Below are 22,466 nucleotides of genomic sequence, written 5' to 3'. Positions count from 1 at the left end.
AAAATAAATTTTAAATTCCACTCATTGTTTTGAATTTGTAGATTAAGCCTTAAGGAACCAATGTTTGAGATGCAGTTAGGGGTTCAGGAAAGCCCACTGTTCCACCAATGAAAAAGCATATGAAATTATGGAGAGGGTCTTTTCAATATGCAGGGTGTACACATGATTTGACCAAAATGCAAAGATACATGGAACCAAAAAGATTGGGAACCACTGTTGTAGACCAGTGGTTCTCAAACGTTTTAGGCTCAAATACCCCTTTTCTCTTACTTTTAAATGTAAATACCCCCTTATGTCGGACAACTACATTTTGCTCAGACATCTGTTAAAAACAACCACACATCATAATGATGGAATTAATTAGGGTTAACACACATTTTAACAAATCTATTTTTTTTAATACGTGAAATGAAACCGTATTTAGTGCCTCCTGAATAGATTAATTTCTATTGTTTTTATCATTTCCGGTCATTTCCCTCCTGATGTAGTACCAAGACTTACTGTATCCTTGTATTTTCAGTTCTAGTGCGTGTGTGTGTGTGAGTGCGTGTGTGTGTGTGAGTGTTTTTTTGGTGTCATTTTGTGCATTTTGTTGTTGTTTGTCTGTTCTTTTTATTATTGAGTATATATTTCTTATTTGGTGTGTTTTTGTGAGATGCTGGTGATATTCTGTGATTGTCATTTTTAATGAAAAGTGTTTGTTAATTCTCCTCTCTCTCTCTCAAGTACCCCCTGTAGTGCCATCTCGTACCCCATGAGGAGCACGTGCCCCCATTTGAGAAACACTGTTATAGACAATTTCAGACTCCTACATTTGTAGGAACAATTAGAAGATGGCCTCTTCCTATCCAACATAACTGTCTGCATGTCAACAAAGTAAAAATAACTGTATCATTTGATAGAAAATTAAAAAAAAAAAGCCCAAAACATAAACATAGTCAACAATAAATACCACCTATTCTAAGTATATGTGAGTTGAATATTTAGACTCAAACTAAACATCTTTAAATAAGGGCTTATTTGTATGGATGTGCAGTCCAGCCTCTCCAGGTGAAGGTGGCTGGTTAATGGTTTCTAATCTGGGATGAATTCAGGCGCTTTTTTGGATGCTGGGTTTTAATGCACTGGCGTATCCCGGTGGTTGCCTAGTAACGCGCTGGCAGTGGGCGCCGTACAGAGATCTCTATGGTGGGCGCTCCATTAAAACCGTTGGCGCTCCTGACCTTGGCGTCGTGAATGCGCAAAGCACACAGACTGTGCGAGGCAGGAGATAAGAGTGGAGATCTGCTTGTCTGATAGTGAAATATTCCACACTGGAGCTCATTGTGTTATGAGCGTCACAGACACACGGACATGCGATGAAGAGATGGAGCGCGTTTCTGCTTCTGTGATATTAGGTGAGTTGTTTTAACGGTTATGGATTTTTGCATATACATATTATTATTATTCACACATGTACCTTTGTTAAGGTTGATCACTAAAATATCAGCCTCGCGCCTCATTTAAAGCCATTTCTCCGCATTATGTCGTTGCGTGTGCGTTTTTTTTTTTTTTTTAGCTCGACACGTAGTTTTTACCCATTTTATTCAATATTACACCGTATAGACCTGGATTAAACAAGCAGTGTCAATGTGAGGCTGCACACACACGCACGCACGCACACACACGCACACTACAGCAGCAGTTTGTCGATGCAATGTGGGCTGTGGCTTGGTTTTCTCTCTGTGATTCTGGATCCTTGCATTTATTCCTAAAGCTGTGATCATTAGGCTGAGTGGTGTAGCCTACATGTTGTGTGGAGGGTGTTTGCATCCCCCCCCCCCAACCCCAGTCCTGCATCAATCTGTGCTCTTCTTACTGCACTGCGAGATTAGATGGGATTTGGGCAAGCAGCGTTTGATCCACACCAGCCAAATTACAAGGGCATCAGGAGTGTAGTAGTGTCTGACATATGAGGGTCCTTCTCAAATGCTTTCATGTCAAACCTCCAGGCTATAACTAAACCCAATCAATGTGCTGGTGATTTTTATGAGTGATGAATGGGTGAAGGGGTTTGGTTTTGTCTGTCAGTGATGTAGACATTGTAATGATCACAAGCAATCTTTCTAATAGGTTTGCAACTGGGATCAAGTTGGTCTTACAGGTATTAAAGTGTTTTCTACCAAGGAAAGCCCTCAGAGACAAAAAAAAAAAAAAAAAAAAAAGCATGTCCTCCCTCCAAGCCTCTCTTTGTTACACAAACATGTGGTTGCTGCAACATAGTCCATTAGTCAGATATTAATATTATGCCTGGGAAACATTTTCATTTTGGACATGTCGTTCATTTAGTTACTGGGCTCTGGGCTTGCTGCCAGCACAAATGACCCAATCACATGCAGTATCAAACCAAACTGAGTGAAGGCTCATTTCTTACCATGGTTCATTTAGTGTTAGCTACAGTATAAAGCTCTTATCCACTTCTGTCCCATCACAGTTGGAGAAAGTCGAATCCATCTTATGACCATCTCTAGCCCTGTTCGTAAGACAAAACCAGTATTAGCTTTAGCATCTTTTGGTTTAGTTAGAAAAATGTACCAGTGGCTTTATTTTACAACAACATGATGATAAAGTGGTTTGCATGTTTTCCTAGATTTTCCCCAGATATTTTTATACATCCTCACCATCAGAGTAACAAACATTACTGTAATTCAGTTGCTTTTATGGGTATTTGTACTTTTCTAAATCAGTAATTTTATGTTTTAAAACAAGTAAAGTAATTATTACATTAATTATTTACTTGTACTTCAGTGTTTTTTGTATGACTTACTTGTGCTTAGGGCTGCACAATTAATCACATTTTAGTTGTGATCACAATTTTGGTGTCCATGATTAAATTAACCTGATCGTAGGCAATATTTACATTGAAAATGTGGGCTCTGCTTAATGTCAAATCAGGCACTTTCTCAACCATTAATATGAGTAATTTGGTGGATTTATGAGAGCTGTGAGCTGCAATTGTTTCCAATGAGTTTCGTGAAAGCACTCTAACAGTTTATTTATTCCGTTAACCCTTGGTACATTTACAACTATTGGGTTAGTTTCTTTTTTTACAATACAATTTCAATCCAGCAACAGTACTTCTACTTGAGTCGGATATATAAGTACTATATAAGGACTCTTTACACCTCTGTTCACTGTCAAACCATGAAAATGAGAAGGTATGGAGGTAGCAGCTACTGAAGGGGGAACGTTCGGTAAGACAATCACCACTCAGTTTCTTGTGCTAGTGTCTTGTGCGCAGCTATTGACGTGTGAGTGTGTGCGATATTTGGGCAAGGTTTCAAAAGGTGATACTGCTGTGCCACTGCTTAGTCATATGAGCTCAAGACGCTTTTCTCTTCCTTGTCGTTTAAATTAAACACTGGCTGCTGCATCATGTCAACCTCAGCCAATAATCTTAACTAAACTTTTTTTTTTAAAAAAAGTCAATAATAGATAGTTAGGTCCATGTCCATCCTGACTCTGACTCTCTGAAGCCTGACTTCATATCAAATTTCACACAAAATTCAAGCCAAAACATGAATCAGATCATTTTACATGTAAAAAAACAGCCACATTGTAACATCTGAAGTTGTGTGCACTCTCACCTCTACAGTAGAAAGACAAAGAATAAGGTCAATACCAAGAGCAAAAGCATGTTTCACATTTGCCCCATAAAGTAATATACAACAGTTGACTGAATGTCAGATTACACAATAAGATTGAGCGACTGATAGTATAACTATGGTTGTGTCATTCAATGTGGAACTAAAATGGATTTAACCCAATGTTAAAGAGTTATTCTACTAGTAGTGTCATTTTTTAACTAGAAACAACTGTCTAGTCAGACCAGTGGCGCTTTTCGCCTGTTCCTGTTAATTTCCTAATTGACAGTGATTTCACTACAAGCCGTTTGAATATAGAGGCTTTTTCCACCTTCAAAAGGATTCAAATGATTTATTATCTCTGTCACGTTCCAACAGAAACATGTTCCCTGAGCTACAGTAAAAAAAAAAAAAATCCAGTTCTCTTCTTTCCCATTTGAATGTCTCAGGAGCTGTATATCATTGTCATAGAACAGATAAGAGGGTAGGACAAGTACTGTCCTTTTTTTAGGCTAAGAGGAACATTTGTAACTGTTAAGACAGACAAAGCTACCCTGGAGGACAGATGTAGAACAGTCTCAAATTACCAGCCCGTGGGAGTGGAGAAGGAGAAATGATATGTTCAAGTTGAGCAAACTGTGATAATGTTCATGTTGGTTGTTGGGTTACTTGCTTGTGTAAATAATGCACCATTTAGGCAATTTGTTTCTCTTATCGATTCAAAAAATAGGTTTTGTCTCTCAATATCAAAGTAGTAAAAGGCTGCTGCTGTTCTTTTTTATTAAAACTTCAGTTATAGTCATTTTTTAGTCAACTAAACTACATTATTTTAGTAGACTATATCTGTAATGGATTTAGTCGACTAAAATATAAAGCATAATGGGTTTTTTCATGATTAAATTTCCATTTATCAACCTGATATTGGATGGTATTAATGTTTGTAAATATACACACAGACTGTTTTGATCAGATCAATGTGTCACAAATCATAGTTGACGAAAATATTAATACATTTTGATATAGTTTTTGTCACATGTATTTATTCAGTTAGTCATAGTGTAGTTATTGTCACTTGAAAAATGTAGTCAACGAACACTATGATAAAAAATATTTAGTGAACGAAAAAAATAGTATTTTATTGGCTTTACTTATTGAAAGTTTAATCTGTATACATAACAAATTAGGTGAAGATCGGAAATTGTATTCAAGTGATGTCTGATGGTTGGTGAGACGAGTCTTAATGTATGGCCAACATGACACATAGTGTGACGTGCCTCTCGTTATCCTAGGTGATTAGCTGTGATGACGTGTTTCAGATGTATTATACCAGTGTGACAGCTTCCTCCATGGGAGATGTTTACCCACACTGCACTCAGTATTCAAACATATGTATCTCTTATTCCCAAACAGCATAGTCGCACCTCATTTTACCATGAAGGACATTTTCCACATGCATGGCCTGGTTTTGCAAGTCTTCTAATGAAATCCAACCTAATTTTGAGAGACTAACGCTATGTTCGGACAGCTAGTTTTAATGCACAATCGAGTGTTCTCATTCATATTTCATATTAAATGCATCTTCCATCAGTTTAGAGTAGAAGCTGATTGTGGCTCGCATGCGCAAAAAAGAATACGTGATCACGCAGACACACTGTTCACAGAGGTAAATATGGAGGATTCTCAGTGTGTGTGGCACTGATAATATGTATAATATTTAAATATTTATTAATTCTAATGCTTCACTCTCCTTCCACTTTCCACTCTGTCCTCAGCCATGGTTGTTTCTATTCCCGCCACTTCTCCCAGGATGCAGAATTGTGACATTTATTACATTTCGATGATGTGGAATGTGGGATAAATGCAACCTGGCCGTTGAGACAGCAGTCACATTGCAAAATATCAGCTACATATTGGATTTAGGACCTCATATGAAAATGTCTTGTGTTGGATTGGAAAGAAAATCAGATTTCTGCTGTTCAATCAATCTTTAACAGATTGGACACAGGTTGCATATGGGCAAAAAATGGATTTGGGTTGGTTTTACCTGCAGTCTGAATGTAGCACAACACTTAAAGCAGGATAAGACTTGTTTTCAAAATAAATGTTAGTAAGACATACAGTATAAAGTATACTAATTCCAGAGCTTTTCCACGTTATTTTCCCGATTGAGCACACATAAGAAATACAGAGAGATGATCGCCGTCACTTTTTCACTTTTACACTAACTCCAGTTACCTTAAAGGTTCCATATCATGCAATTTTTCACCCTTCTCCATTTGTTCTAAGAACCCCAAAAACATAATATTTGAGATTTATTTTCCCAAACTCGCCTGTTTTCCAAAGTTTTAGCCTCTGAAAAGTCACTTTCTGAGCAACTCTACGTACACAAACAGGCTGATTTGTGGCCTACTTATGCATATTCATGAGTGGGCGTGTCTATAGGGGGGACACTGACTTCCTCCTCCCCACGCAGTGATGTAGGGCCAGAGGACGGCCCACCTTCCTCCCACCCACTCAGTAGTCAAGCTCATGCTGCTTGATAAAAACATGAGACAGAGCGTGGGGGCGGAGCGTTCGCTGGTACATACATAGACTGTAGAAAATACATACATAGTACTGCGCGAAGGACGCTGAAATGCTCACCTTTGTGGGCGTGTCTGTTTACATGTCAATCACGGCAAAGAGCTTCCTCGAGGCGCGGCTTCTCCAGCTCAGTGCCGCGTCAAATTCGTCATCAAAGCGGGAACGCATCATCAAATTGGAGCGAGATGTTTGGGCTCACCCTGCAGTAAGAAAGGAGCAAATCACCCTCTAACTAATTGAGGGAATTAATGAAAAACACACTTTGGGCATGTGTATGAAGTCCAAATAGCACTTTATCATGTTTAAAGCACAGAAAAGTTTATTTAGTGTAATATTTCTGCCTGTGGAAAAAACCCAATAGCTTGCAATAACCAACATTTACACAAGCAGAACACAGAACCACAGAAAAACAGGGCCACGCACACACACAACCTTTGAGCTATGAGGCAGCACTGGTGTTTTATCAGACAACTGTGATGTGGTGACTGTGAATAAGGTGAATGAAGCATCCACTTTGATGAACCACTAATTATCACTTGTGGCTTTGGTGAATGCATTTGAATGAGGGAACAGATCATGTGCATGTATATCTTTGCATTAAGCAGGTCAGGTGGTCTGGCCTCGCCTAATAAGGCAACCTTGGCAAGATTTTAAAAAGAAGCCCTCCTGTGCACCTTCATTTTTAAACACCTGACCATTACACTCACATTAGTATCAGCAGCATTGTGTCGCAGAATACCAGGGCCACGACTTTTTAGTTTTCTTACCCTTAGTTTTAAAAAATGTTAGAAAACCGATGACTCCTTTTAAAGCTCTTACTTAACTTTTTTGATGACTATAAAAAAATCTTCGGGCTAGAAATACTGAAAAGCGAAGCAAAAATAAACCTCGACAAATTAAATTCTCTCATAGAGGCATTAAAGAATGTCTTTTCTTCCGGTAAACCTTCCCTGAAGTCTATCCCTTGGCTTACAATTGCTGTGTGAAGAGGGTTTCTGTCATGGCAGTGTATCTTAATTTAATTTTTGTGACCAAAATGCTTTTACTTATAATCACAAAATACATGCTTCTGGAATAATAATTACTAAAACATAAGCGCAATCAACTTTGAAGACTCCTTCTTTAAATTCAGAGGATCTTTCGCAGATCACTGAGTGACTGTGACATAAGAAAAGGTGTGCCTAACACCTTTAATGAAGCAGCCTAACACAGACATCACAGCAGATGTACTTTTCACATGTGTTTTTACCTTGTTTTGCTGATATTTAAGGATCAGCACTTAGTGATGTGTCATGCATGTGTGAAATCACTCTTTGAAGACATTTTGTCCAAAAATGTTACCAACAAGGGATTATTTCAAAAGCCTAATCAAACCCTAGACTTCCATCTATATTCCATCAGCAGAGGTGACAAGTAATTAAGTACAAATACATTGTTACTGTACTTAATTAGTTTTTTCTGGTATCTGTACTTTACTTGAGTATTTATTTATTTTGGTGAATTTTTACTTTTACTCCTTACATTTAAAAGATGAGCTTGTAGTTATTACTTTTAAGACATTCGAAGATGACGTTACGACATAAAAAGATGCAAACCGTCAACCACAAAGCTGCTTGTGAAAGTCTTTTCAGCTCAGCAGGACTCATTTTCAGACCACAAAGGGCACGTCTCCATTCCAGAAACACGGAGAACATGATTCTCTTGAGGCTAAATGAAAAATATTGGTAGTTTGAGCTTTTTTTCTGTTAGGCAGATCCCTTAGTTTTATGGTTAATTTCATTTAATTTAATTTAATCTAATTGAGCATTTGCATTTTTTTTTTTCTTGAAACATTTTATTTGCAAATTTGATCTATAATGAGTGCAAAATTATCCAGGTGTTCATAAAAGGTAACATATTTAATTTATTTCCATGTACCAGTTTTCTACAAGTTCTTTAAAAACATAAAAGATATGGAATTTGACTTTTTAAAAACCCTGTCTTATTATTGAAGTGACATTTGTTATACTTTTAACTTTTTTACTGAAGTGCATTTAAGGTAGTAGCATGTACTTTTTTTTTTACTTTTACTCAAGTAAGGGAGCAACTTAATTTTTTCTAATTCAAGAATCTATGGTTTTACTCAAGTATTGAAGACTAGTACTTTTGTCACCTCTGTTCAACAGGGACAGACTCCAGGTGACGCCTGGATAGTAAACCCAAGATAAGAATGGACATATCATTTGTAGATCAGAGGAACAAGATGTTTTTGGTAAAGCTCCTGGCTCTTTCTCTTTCAGGTCTGTTTGCACTGCAATGATACGTTGATGTAAGGGGACTCCATAACTGGTCGATCTGAAGAAGCAGTAAGTGATGACTGTTTGAAAAGGGACCAAGTAGACTCTACATTGTGGATTTGTGTTGTGCCAGGGCACAGTCTTGCCCTCACCATGTGGCTGGCTACATTTAGAGACCATCTGTTGCCTGCACACTCAATTCATCAACGAGAACCCGCAACCATCACCCACTGTGCTCTTCTTTGGTGGATCCTGTGTTCCTGCTGGTCATTAACCAAGGCAACTAGCCAGAAGTTCTATCCAACTGTGACCACCCAGTTTGGGAAACTGCGAGGCCTCAGGGTCCCAGTGCCAAGCGAGGTTCTCAGGCCTGTTGACCAGTACCTTGGGGTCCCTTATGCTGCTCCACCTTTGGGTGAAAAGCGCTTCATGCCTCCCGATCAGCCCTCTTCTTGGTCAGGTGTCAAGAATGCTACACACTTCATGCCGGTGTGTCCTCAGAACATCCACAACACCGTGCCAGAGATCATGATGCCCGTGTGGTTCACCTACAACCTGGACACAGTGGCCACATATATTCAGGATCAGAGTGAGGACTGTTTATATCTGAACATCTACGCCCCCACAGAGGATGGTGAGTCGGTGCGCTAAAACAAATGACTGTGACTTTCCAGGTCCACGGACCGCTGTTAGTGTGACCCTGGTGTTGTTCTGTGATCATCATGAATCATGTTTCTGACCATTGCTCATGCCATTGCTGCCACCAAGGGCTGATATACCATCCAGCACAGCGCAGTCATCATCACTTTATGTATTGTTATTCCTTTGATAAGTAGGGAATTATTTGATACTTGTGGCAATGGATGATGTCCTTATGTCACAAAAGGGATATTTTGTACAAAAGCTTCCTGTCAATAGTCTTTTTTTTTTTTTTTTACAGTGAAAATAAAATGCCTCTGAGGTGCTGAGATAAAGTGCTACATTGTTCCAAAGAGGCAAAGCTTTCATTTAACACTCCTACAGTGAGAAACTTTGGACATTTTTTCCACCATCGCTGTGCATCAATGGTAGTCTTCAGGTTTATTTAAATTATCTAATTAAGCTAGCATGGGCAGACTTTCTTACAAAACAGAAAAGCCATCACAGAATTACTGCTTTGTTCAGACAGTATGTCTGTTGGGGGCCAATTAGTAAGGTACAGCAGTCAACTGTCTACGCTTACTGAATCTTTGCCTATTTTTGTAATGAAGACAACTGTGAAATGAACCAGAGCAGGGTTGTTTTGTTTATCTTTGGTAAATCTGTAGATTAGCAGAACAATGTACAATCACAGGAAAACTCTAAACACTCCAAAATCCGGTGTTGAATTCTCCAATTCACTTTGATCCAAAACACCAATTAAATATGGTTTATATGGATATATTGCCTCCTTTACAAGCATTTAACAAAATGCAAAATGGGATTCAAAGCATTCAAAGTTAAATCATGTTCAGCTGTGTTTGTATCATGCTGCTTGTCGGCTGGTTTCTCTCAGGTTGCTATGCAACCTGAGAGAAACAGCCTGCTGGAGAGGTAATGTGTCCAAAATGGTGCAGCGAACATCAGGCAAGAACTATTTCTGCAAGCCTCCTCACTGATGCACAAACTGGTTCATTAGAGTTCACATTTCCATATTTTTCTCAGAGGACAGTATGTTGCCCTTTGTCCAATTCCCTTTTTGGTCTAATCACTGAGAAAGAACTCAGATTCAACTCTTGCAACTTAGTTAAATCAAAAGCCTTTCTTCCTAGTGGATGTTGTTTTTTAAAAGTTAAGCTACAGATTTTAAATCAAGTTTTTGTGATATATTTTATTCTGTTTCGTGGCTTCAATTTCCATTTAAGTTTGAGCCTAATAGTAGTTTTTTTAATGTTTAGGATTTCAATTTTTTACTCAGAGAAATTACATGACAGTCTTGGAAAAACAACACGTGTAATTGTGTGTGCAAATGTGTAAAGTATTTCTTATCCAAAGCTCAAAACCAAACAACACTGTGTGGATCTGATCCAAAAAGGATGTGCAAATTGTCTATTGTGTTTCACATTGCAATCATTTTTTCACATCTCATCCTTTTCGTTAATAAACATCTTTGACATTTCCCTCCTGATTCTGCCAACTACTCGTGTTGCAGTAAGTAGGCATGCTATTTTGAATTCTCTACTTCTGTTTTTCCCTCCTGTGAACCCCAGGGAGCCAACACAAGAAAAAGGGGGCGGCTTTCTCACATGCTGAGACTCATATATCTGAAGGTATTTTTAAAGGCTCAAAGTTTGGATGCATGGACTCTTTTAATTTAAAGATGTTAAAAACTGAAGTGTCTGCTTTTCTAAAGCTGCAGGGGGTTTATTGTTTGTGTGTTATATTTTTATTAGAATCTCTTTTTATTAAACAATTTTGCTTTTTTTTTTTTTTTTTTTTTTTTTTTACCAAATCCCCTGTGTTAGATTCAAGACTGTTGCAGCCTTTTTAGTAAGTGCTACCTCTTTATTGGGCACATTGGTCCAGAGATTGCATTATCTCCGTACATTCACTGCTAAAGAGTCATTAGTCAATATAATAAATTGGCCTCTAAACCTAAGTGATAGATTTTCTATTTTGCCTGAAACTGAGTATTCTTTGTAGTCAAACAAATGTATTTCTTTTTGACCCAATTTACTCTATAACTAACAAATATCAGCTGTGATCGCTGGTAATTATCATTTTTTACTCCTTTCCAGAATGTTTTGCTTTGCATTTTTTGATTGTCCATAAAGTTTCCAAAGCTCAGGAATGTCTTCACAGCTTGCTTCAAAATGCATTTTCAAAGCAGTATTTTCCCATGCCTCATACCAAACAGCTGCAGTATAAACTACCACCAATAGTCTACCATCATTTTTACACTTTATTACAGCTTCCCCTGCAGTTATTTGCTCAGCCTGTGTCTGTGTTGATATTGCAGATATAAGGGACTCCGAGGCACGGCCCGTGATGGTCTACATTCACGGAGGCTCCTATATGGAGGGCACTGGAAACATGATGGATGGCAGCGTTTTGGCCAGTTATGGGAACGTTGTTGTCGTCACGCTCAACTACAGAATTGGAATATTAGGTGATGATGGCGACGCTGTACACTATTGCATTTGAAATGTGCTTTCATCTAAGTTGAACACAGAAGAACGAAGTGTCTAAAGGGTCATTCATTTTTAGTTGTGCTACAAGCTGTTTTTAATATACTTAGTATACTGTATGATGTGTGAGAATTGTTAGATTATGAGTTAAAAAGTAAACACTATCGTTTCTCCTATACACAAAGAGGAGCCTGTAACATTTTTAAAAGTAGGATGCAGCATTCTCTGTCTTACAAGGTTTTTGTTTTGTTTTTTTCCTTTCTTTTTTTCATTCTTAACCTTCAAAATTCAGCCGTTCACTCTTTGTTTATTGTTAATCCTTTTTTTGAGTAATAAATCCAGATTTATTGAACAGTGTTACAATTGCTTACAGAGGCACCACACTGCACAGAGAATGCAGCCAAACTGACAAAAAAATATTATTTATGTATTTTTATTATTTATTTATTAATAGTTGAGCATTTCTTCAGCATTGGCTCTGTTGGCTCTCTTTATATCAGGCTTTCTGAGCACTGGTGACCAGGCGGCTAAAGGAAACTATGGACTGCTGGACCAAATTCAAGCTCTCCGCTGGATAAGTAAAAACATTGGTTACTTTGGAGGAGATCCGGGTCGCATCACGGTTTTTGGATCTGGAATCGGTGCATCCTGCGTCAGTCTACTAACTCTATCCCACCATTCTGAGGGTAAGGGTCTGCTCGTCACCCCTTAAAGGTGCAGTCCGCGACTTTCAGATTCCTCTTTCCCCGCCACTCTCTTGCCCTGCCTCCAAATTTTCCAAAGTCTCTCCCTCAGAGGAGCTAACAAGCTAACGTTAGCCAGACAGTAACATCACAGTAATATAACATGCACGCTTCTATCTCTCTCTATGTGCACACACCTCAGCAACAGCAGCAACAACACAGTGTCACTGACAGCAGCTGCTGCGCACACATGAACAACACATGCACCACAGAATTCTAGTGTAACAATCACAAATCAAACATAATGTAAATCAAGCAGCAATAATTACTTTTGAAGCAGAAAAGTAGCTAATTCCATCTTCTACTTATCCAGACCATACACTGTCAAAAAGGGGCGGGGACTGTGAGCAACAGCTGTCAGATAGCCCATCAAACACAATCCTGGCTCTGATTGGTTCTTTTTGCTCGGTTGCGGTCAATTCTGGCAATCTGCCAAAGGCTGCAGGAGCAGCAGGGGGGACTCAATGAGCCTGTTTTTTTTTTTTACACAAACTACTAGTTTCATGTAAAGCTTTAGTGACAGCTTTAGCAAATATGAAAAAAAAAATCACTTTTATAGGAGTTGCAGACTGCACCTTTAAGAGTTAAAACAAATGTATATCTGCACGTATATATTCTGATATGCAAAATCATCAGCTCCTTAATTTGGCTCTTATGTTTTTGATCTTTTATGGGTGTCATAATTATAGCTCTCACTGGTCCTTAGCACATTTGCATATTTTACAACTTCTGCCAATGTCAAACGAACCCTGCATCAAAAACACATCTGATTATAGCTCATTGGTTGATCAGATTCTTGTTCTTCTTGTTTTAAATCACCATTACACCAAAACTTGTGATTAGTGGTTTCATTTTTTCGAGGCCAGCTTCAAACGGTCTGGTTTGAAGATGAAGTGTTGGGATATAAAAATAGGGTAAACAGGGTTGTTTTTTTAAGTAAGTGATTGCTTTTGTTCTATTCAACTCATTCTAATCAGACTAAAAGCTCTGCCTTTTAAAATGTAAAGCCTTTAAAGAAGTCTACCGGCATTATCACGTTTTCATGATGTTGTCAAGCTCACATGTGAACATTCCACATCACATTTTTTTTAACTTTTATTATCTGTCAAAATAAATGCTTGAGGGAAAACATTGTTTTCTGAAGACAAGATTGATGTGGAAATAAAACAATAAAAATATTATAATAAAAATGTTCCCTGATGAATGAGCACAGCTGTAATGGAAAGAGACATCTTGTTGTTTCGCTAACTTAATGTTGATTTAAAAATATTTGACGTTTAGTGGAAAAAAGAACAAACATTTTTTTACTAAAAAAAAAACTGTTATTCAATGGAGTATCCTGATCTCGTCACCCAATAATGATAATCTTGTTTGAACAAAGGATGCTGGACACATACGTGGAAATTGAATTTTTATTCACGGCAGGAAGATTGCTATAATCCTTTTCGCACTTTGTGAGGGTAGCGATAGGTTTCATGATTTCAAATACGTAAAGTTGTTTGATGTATACAAGCGATCCTCTGTCTTTGAACAACATTTTGACAACGCCGCGACAAGACAAAATAATTCCGTTCCTGCACTATTTGATTTGTAGCTCTTCTGCCTTAATGTTGACAGAAAATTCTCTGACTTGATTGATACAAATTCCCCTGAGATAGAGGTGATGCACTGCATATAAACATATCGACAAAGCAGTTTGTTTACTTTATCAACATTTAGGGATCAGGGTTACTGCCTATTCAGCGCTCTGCACACTGCACACTGCTGAACAGTTAGCATCAGCAATTTATATGTGTAGACTACGCAGCTTGTTAGACACACACACACACACACACACAGAGACACATATACACACAATTCTATAATTAATGTATGTCGGTGACTGGCTTATGTATGGCAAGGCCGTAAAGTAAAACTCTTTCTCCCAGAAACAATTCAGCAAATTGATCATTAGTTTAACATGCATTCACTGTCATCTGAAAAAGAACAATTTGCATGTGGTTTGGTGGTCAGTGTATATAGATAACAAAAGAGCTCTTATTCAAATTTTTCTGTGAGCAAGTAAATTGATTTGTACGCAGCTCAAGTATTTGTTCCTTATAGGTTTTTCCTTTGATACATTCAACAAAAATGTCCACAGTCAAATATCAAATAATGAATGATTGAATTGAAAAGGGTAACGTGTGTTAACATCTGCTACCCCTAATTATTATTTATCACCACCAGACATAAAAATAACTGTGTGCCTTATAGATCAATGATATATTTGCTCTAAAAATAAAGGAAAAAGTCGAAATTGTTGCTTGAAAGTTTGTTCACATTCCACAATTCAATGTGCAAAAATTTCAACATGATGCTGACATTACGCTGTCATTATTATGACATGACACCTGTCATTAGCATGAATAAGGTGTCATTAAGTGTCGTTCGTTAGCCTAACCCTAACCCTTCTATCCCTAACCCCTAACCTTAACCCTACCTAATCCCACTAGATCCCTCCACCTAATCGTAAAAATGCCAACATAGCTCCAAAGGTGTCATCATTTAGCAAACAACACTTAATGACAGACTTCATGACACCTTATTCATGCTAATGACTAATAATTACAATGTAATGTCAGCCTTATGTATACAACTGCAAGTAAAGTGTGGCTAAAAGGACTATCTTAGTATATTAGTAAATTATGTTTGATTAATTCATCCATAAGGCATACACTATGATCGTATCTAATACAAAAAATGATCATGGGTAGCAACTTTAAGGGTGATATTACTTAATACCTATAATTAAATCATTTAAAGGTCTTTTCTCTGAGACTTTGACCTGTATTTGTCTTCGGTGTTGTGTTCAAAGGTCTTTTCCACAGAGCTATCATCCAAAGTGGCTCTGCACTCTCCAGCTGGGCTGTCAACTACCAGCCAGTGAAGTACACTCGCATGCTTGCTGAGAGGGTTGGCTGTAATGTGTTGGACACAGTCGACATGGTTTCCTGCCTGCAGAAAAAGAGTGCTAAAGAGCTTGTGGAGCAAGATATCCAGGCTGCTCGATACCGTGTGGCTTTTGGGCCAGTCATCGATGGAGATGTCATCCCTGACGACCCTGAGATCCTAATGGAGCAGGGCGAGTTCCTCAACTATGATATAATGCTGGGCGTTAATCAGGGAGAAGGACTGCGCTTTGTGGAGAACGTGATGGATTTGGAAGATGGTGTGTCTGGTAGCGACTTCGACTTTGCCGTGTCAGACTTTGTGGACAGTTTGTATGGCTACCCAGAAGGAAAGGATACTCTGAGGGAGACTATTAAATTCATGTACACAGACTGGGCTGACAAAGACAATCCAGAGACCAGGAGGAAGACCCTAGTGGCGCTCTTCACTGACCACCAATGGGTTGAGCCAGCAGTTGTGACGGCTGACCTGCACGCCCGCTACGGCTCGCCCACTTACTTCTACGCCTTCTACCACCACTGCCAGAGCCTTATGAAGCCTGTGTGGTCCGACTCAGCACATGGAGATGAGGTGCCTTATGTCTTTGGCATCCCTATGGTGGGCCCAACAGAACTGTTCCCCTGTAACTTTTCCAAAAACGACATCATGCTGAGTGCTGTGGTTATGACCTACTGGACCAACTTTGCCAAGAGCGGGTGAGTAGTGCATTGTCTCACATTATCAAACAACTAAAAATACATAAATGCACCCTTTGAACAATTCATAACCCTCATTTATTCACACATATCTGGGTTTCTAATTAACCCGTTAACGTCCACCTTCCCGAATAGGGGTCAAAACAAAACGCATTTTCTCACTCATTCACCCACTTAAAGGCACACTGTGTAACTTTTGGCCACTAGGGGGCGCTATACCTGTAACTTTCACATCAAGCGCCACAGCACTGTTGCAAAAATCAACAAACAGTGAGTCGGGCCAGCCTCTCTTGTCTTTTGATTGTGTATGCAGACAGTAGTTGACCTTTTACTTCGGGATAAAGATTGGCTCTAAGGGCTGGGTTGGTTGGGTCGGACTGGGATGCGAAGTGGGGTTGGGGGCGAGCTGCGGCTGGTGGAGCAGCCGCCGCTGTCCTCTCCCCGCCTCCGGAGGCCTGGCGCTCGGCTCTCCTCGCCGCGTCGGTGGCACCCCCCCCCCACTCCCTGGCCTTGCCGCCGTTGTTTGCCCCCTTCGCCGGGGGTCGGCGTGGCGGCAAACGGGGGACGGGCTCGGGGCAAACGGGGGACGGGCGACCCGGTGTGTGCGGGGTGGTGTCTGGCGCAGGGCAGAAGGCGGGTTGGCGGAGGGGGGCAGGTCTTGGCGGCACCTTTTTGTCTTCCTCAGAAGCAGTTTTAAACTTTTTGCTTGCCTCGGCCATGACCAGGAATCAAACAGATGGAAAAATACTAGCAGAAGCCTTTTAGCCCAACGAGTATATCCGAGCCTGTGGTCACATGACTGCCGTAAAGTGAAACGTTCTCCAGGTATTCTCCAGGTCACATGACCTGGCCAAAGACGGTCCGTCTTTTCAAACTTACATGGGCAGTATTCCAAGAGGGAAGCCCCGCTTGGACCATTGATACTCTCAAGGGCTGTATATTGGCCTGAGGAATCATTTAAAATAACTCATATGGGTCAACTCTTCAGGTCAAAAAGTCTGTGGTGTGCCTTTAAGAGATTAAATGCTTCTCAAATACAGCAGCATATCACAAGTGTCATACACCGTTTGAAAGCTTAGAATCTTCATTCAACCATCACAGCAAACAGTCAATTATCTTGTCAGACGTGAGTAAAAAATGGTGACATAAACAAGCCAGCACTCCTCACCTTTAAAGCAGTGCCATGTCTTATTGAATCCATATATTCCATCAAAGGTGGTCTCAAAATCTTCCTAAAAATCCAATGAATCCCAGCATTCAGTCCAAAACACAGTAAAACTGCTGTAAAAATATATATTCTAGAGAAACTTCAGAATGTTATCTTTCAAAAGAGACCATACCTATGCATGTGCACTAAAGGGACGTTTTTTCGAAATCTGGGAAATCTGTGTGAAAAACTGTCAGGTTATGTTAAACTAATCCTTATTCATTATTAGAAGTTTGGCCTCTAACATCAACTACTACATTTTTTTAAAAAAAAAGCTTAGATTGTCTTTTTTACAATTAAAGCTACTTCTCGATTGTGGGTGCAACTTCCTATAAGCAAAACGTACATGAAACAGAACCAAAAAAATGCTTGTTAAGCGAAAAAATTCTCATATCTTTTAACGCTGTACACGGTCTAGTGCTGCATATACAGAAAACCTTTCACAATAAGAGATCTGAAGGGTGTGCACCCAAAAGCATCTTTATTCTAAACTGATATTTAGAATTTAATTACTGTTTAATGATTTACTTTTGTTTAATAGCTTGCATTTGTTTGACATTAACCTAAGCACTGAGTTAATTGTTTGAACAAGCTTTGTTATTAATAAATATTGTATCACTGCTAGCACTGGAAGTTCATGTTAAGATGTATTAGCCACAAAGAACAAGTTTTGCAATTAAATATATATGAACTTAAGTTTTCACTCTAGCAGTGCCAGTGAAAGTTACGCTAAATAAACTAAGTAGCTCCTCAATAAATACTAATAACAAATGCGTATATTCTATGCACACCAAGTCATACAAAGCTGCCTTTATAGCAAGTTAAACTTCATCTTTTCTTGACCTTTACGTCACGTAACAGCGATTTATTTTCAACAAAGCTGACTTCTAAAAGGAGGTTGGCCCAAGAATTTACAACCTAATTAACATGAGCCTTTAAAGATGTTACTCATTGTTTAACAGAAAGGTCACGATAAAGAGCAACCTGTAAAGGAAGTTAAGCTGTGTCAGTCAGTGTTGCTATCATGTTTCCTTTCTGATATAAGCGACACAGACGGACCTCATATCATACACACAAAACAAAAGGCATGTATTTGAAACTACTGTATGGACGTGAGATGAAATTTTTTTGCAATTTTTGTTTTAAATTTTAATGTAAAACATAAGAAACAAAAACAGCAGTCGTCATTTATGTATCTAACCAAATACCTTCTTTAAACCTATAGTGACTTTGTGACGGTGAATTTAAGTTGACAGAAAACTGTGCTTATCCTCCGAAAGTGAGTTTATTATTCAAGACAGACCACAGTTTGATGCTGACCTAAAATTACACTCAGACTTACTCAGCAGCTGAGAAGCCTGCTATTGAAAGCACAGCAGTGTGCAATTTGCTTGACAGCTTTTTTTTTTCCCACAATTTGTCACAAAAAGGCAAAGATTCGCTGGGTGCTTTTGACAAAGAGGCACCTAAACGAGTGGAGGTTTGTTCTTTGACTACATCGCTGATGCGTCGACCTGTTGGGTGTAAAAACTGCAATGTGTTTCTTAAATGATCATGATTCCTGGTGGCAGAGGGCACAGTGGGCTGCTCTTTCAGGACTGAAGGAATGCTGAGCTCTTGAGGAGAGCTAATGATATTACATTGTGACTGTGGTGACCTGTTTAACATTTCATAATGCAACAATAAATTCTTGTTTTTCATCAAGACAAACTTTTCAACTTCATCTAATGGAAAAAATATCTTGTAAATCTAAAGAAAAACAGCCATTGGTAAACCTACTGTAATCAGGTTTGTTCTGCTAAAGAAAAAGGATGTAACATCATATAGCCATCAATACTCACGTTACTGTAATTGTGTGTTGCTTTCATGGGTACTTGTACTTTTTTGAGTATATTTCTAAATCAGTATACTTACTTGTACTTAAGTATGTTTTAAAAGAAGCAAAATATTTACTTATATTTCTACGCCCAACCGTTACTGAGTCAATAATTACTTTTGTGGTTATTATTTTTTCACATTCTGATCAAAGCCCAGCCACTTTCCTGGGTTCAGGTTTAGGTTTCTACCTATTATGCTGTTACCCACATGGTACATTTGACATGGCACTGTTTTAGAATTCATATATTTAGATATACATGGAGTGTGAGATTTTTTATTTTAATTTGAAATTGAAATCATTTATTTTATTTAAAAAAAGAATTAGACATTTTTATAAACCTTTTATTTTATACAGATGCTTTTGTGGAAAAAAATCATTTCCAATTGTGCACGATTTAATCTCTTCCTTTTTAAGTTTATACATGAGATGTTTACTGTATGCAAGGGAACCGTGGGGGTGAAAGTAACTAGTAATGTTTACTTTAAGTACTATTTAATTGAGCGACTTTTTACTTGTACTTGTGTATTTTTATGTATGACTTACTTGTACTTGAGTATAACTTCAATCAAGTAACTGTGCTTCTTCTTGAGTAGGTTATAATATAGTACTTTTTACACCTCTGCATAAATATGCACAATTATTAAACTTTTAACTTAAATAACCTCTGCACAAACTCCTCTTTAATGCATTCAACAATCCTCCATCCATTGTGACCCAAGTATCCTGTGATGTGTTTGTAGGGATCCCAACAAGCCAGTGCCACAAGACACAAAGTTCATCCACACAAAGGCCAACCGCTTTGAGGAGGTCGCTTGGTCCAAGTATGACCCCTATGACCAGCTGTACCTACACATCGGTCTGAAACCTCGTATCCGCGACCACTACCGTGCCACTAAAGTGGCGTTCTGGAAGCATCTTGTGCCGCATCTCTACAACCTTCATGACATGTTTCACTATTCCTCCACCACCACTAAAGTCACCCCATTAGATCCCACCCAGTCCAATGGCAAGAGAGCTGGCAGCACTGGGCGACCTCCACTATCCACTGGTCACAATACAGGTGAAGGAGGGAGAGAGATGGGGCCTCTGATCATGCCAAACCCAAGAGATTACTCCACTGAGCTCAGCGTCACAATAGCTGTCGGTGCATCGTTGCTCTTTCTCAACGTCCTGGCCTTCGCTGCTCTGTACTACCGCAAGGACAAACGCAGTCGCCAGGACACGTCCCAGCAGGCCAGTCCTCAACGTGACAGCAAAGGCAACAACTCAAGCCACACCCCCACCGTGGACGAGAGCCTGTCACAGCAAAGAAACCAGTGTGAAGCCCTTCACAATCCTCTCCACGTTTCACCCAGTATGGACTACAACACTATAGGTCAGCGCCGCTCCCCAGACGACATCCCTCTGATGACTCCTAACAACATCACCATGATCCCCAACTCCCTCATGGGCCTCTCCAACATGAGTCCATACAGTACCTTCCCTGCTGGTTACAGCTCTGCAGGCCTGCCTAGCACGCACTCCACAACCCGGGTATAATTCATTACGCAACATACTTAAAACATGCTAATGTTAAGCTGTATTTAGAGTGTGTAGCTAAAATAAGATTTATAATATTTGTTCTGTCTCTTGCTAAGGTGTACGAGCACCAACATCCTGCCTTTGTTCACTCATAGAAAAATCTAACAGCAGTCATTTGATAATGATCATGTTCATCGGCAGTCAAAAAGATAAAGTGCATTTCATTTTTCACTTCAGCTTTTTTGAAAATCTACCTAGCAAGAACTTAGTATAATGTTTCTACAGTTGGATTTGTATGGGAAGCTTTTTCTTACTCTGTGATATCTATTTTGAGCTTGTGGGACGAAGTGAAATAACAACGTATGGTGAACAGAGAGAACAGGTCTGAAGGCTGAGAAGCTGTATTATGTTATTACTATTATCTAGCTGTTTTATACATATTTCTCATGGTGCATTGCTTATAATGAAAATGTATTTTTACTGTAATTGATTTTCAATGCTTTGTACATAGCTTACATTAGTAGTTAATGTTGAATCATAGCTACAGTTAATTAAAAATTGTACTTCAATATTGGTCACATGATTAAACAATAAAAGTGTCCAATATATTAAAAATGTTTTATTCTGCTAATGCAAAATATACGTCTGTGTGTGCCTGTGGGTGTGTGTGTGTGTGTGTGTGTGTGTGTGTGTGTGTGTGTGTGAGTGTACTGGGGGGATTGGTTTAGGAGAGTACTAAAGTGTAAATTAGGTACTGTTTAAAATGTCTCATTCAATTTTGCATTAGTCGTGTTGTGTATTTGCTGTTGTCTATCTTTACTTCAGTTTAGCGTGACCATGATTTTTTGGCCTGTTCATTGAAGGAGTATAACTTAATTGTTCTTTCCGACAAAATGTGATTAAGTCGTGATCCGACTCCCACCAATTCACGGTTCCTTTGCTTAGTTTGTTTGTACAGAATAAACTTTTTTCTTTTTTTTTTTATAGATAATACAAGATCTTTAAAAAGATGCCTGTCATTACATTGTAACTGTATGTATACCAACTTAAATATTCACATTCATGTACATACTAAGTTATATCCAGGGGTTGTGCTTCATTGAATGAATATGATGGGCAACAGGCTTTGTTTTCACTAAACTTATCTTAACATTGTTTAATCTAAATGAGCCAGCTATTAAAACATTTTTGAAACTAAATCTAAATGTTGTCAAGAAGTGTATTTGTTCGCACTTTATCAGACACATCAATTGAAACATTTTTACACTTACAATGACATTTAGTCGGCATGTGTTGAGTTTATTACGAGTCTGTGGGTCATTGATTCTAATCTGTTTCAACATACCCTGTCTGTCAATACGAGGGTGTGTAGACTCCTGTCTCCACTCAGGTGTGACTCACATTTTGATTACCAAACCTGCACTACGTCACTGTGCCGTGAGGAGGAAGTCAGTGTCCCGTCTAAAGACACGCCCATTCATGAATATGCATAAGAAGGCTGCAAATCAGCCTCTTTGTGTAGAGTTGCTCAGAAAGTGACTTTTCAGGGGCTAAAATATTGGAAAACAGGCGCGTTTGGAAAAATAAACCTCAAATAGTATGTTCTTGGGGTTCTTAGAACAAATGGAGATGAGTGAAAAATAGCATGACATGAGACCTTTAAGGTGTACTTGAACACTGAACACAAAGCCAGTGTATTATGTTCTGGGACGTCTACCACAGCCCTATTTTTAAGAAACACGGTTCTATCTTAGGGGCAGCATTACATTACTCATTACACACACACTTTCACTCTATTTGTGGTTTGTGACTCGAAGGTGAATTGTTCGTGCCACTGTAGTCAT

General features: G+C 38.8%; 1 protein-coding gene across 2 annotated transcripts; it reads left to right on the top strand.

Annotated features, from left to right (window-relative positions):
- The first annotated feature begins 1,149 nt into the window (after nt 1-1,149).
- Nucleotides 1,150-21,827, top strand: LOC114475584 (neuroligin-3-like). 2 transcript variants are annotated; one of them, XM_028466531.1, is made up of 7 exons: nt 1,150-1,397; nt 8,486-9,116; nt 10,711-10,770; nt 11,460-11,609; nt 12,129-12,314; nt 15,226-16,015; nt 19,842-21,827. In XM_028466531.1, the coding sequence occupies exons 2-7, from the start codon at nt 8,636-8,638 to the stop codon at nt 20,638-20,640; spliced, it is 2,466 nt and encodes an 821-aa protein (XP_028322332.1). In that variant the 5' UTR covers nt 1,150-1,397; nt 8,486-8,635; the 3' UTR covers nt 20,641-21,827. The 2 variants fall into 2 exon arrangements, with proteins under 2 accessions (XP_028322332.1, XP_028322333.1); XM_028466532.1 differs by lacking the exon at nt 10,711-10,770 and having other exon boundaries at nt 19,842-20,640.
- Nucleotides 21,828-22,466: the final 639 nt, after the last annotated feature.

Source organism: Gouania willdenowi, chromosome 14 (genome assembly GCF_900634775.1).
Source record: "Gouania willdenowi chromosome 14, fGouWil2.1, whole genome shotgun sequence".
NCBI classification, from domain to species: domain Eukaryota; kingdom Metazoa; phylum Chordata; class Actinopteri; order Blenniiformes; family Gobiesocidae; genus Gouania; species Gouania willdenowi.
The sequence above is the reverse complement of the archived record's forward strand: the minus strand, read 5'-3'. Positions and strand labels throughout refer to the sequence as shown.

Excerpts from the sequence above, each read along its gene's own strand:
- LOC114475584 (XM_028466531.1), top strand. The coding sequence starts at position 8,636 with ATGTGGCTGGCTACATTTAGAGACCATCTGTTGCCTGCACACTCAATT. Across the intron at positions 10,771-11,459 it reads TGAGACTCATATATCTGAAG|ATATAAGGGACTCCGAGGCA; the intron begins GTATTTTTAAAG and ends TTGATATTGCAG. Across the intron at positions 11,610-12,128 it reads CTACAGAATTGGAATATTAG|GCTTTCTGAGCACTGGTGAC; the intron begins GTGATGATGGCG and ends TCTTTATATCAG.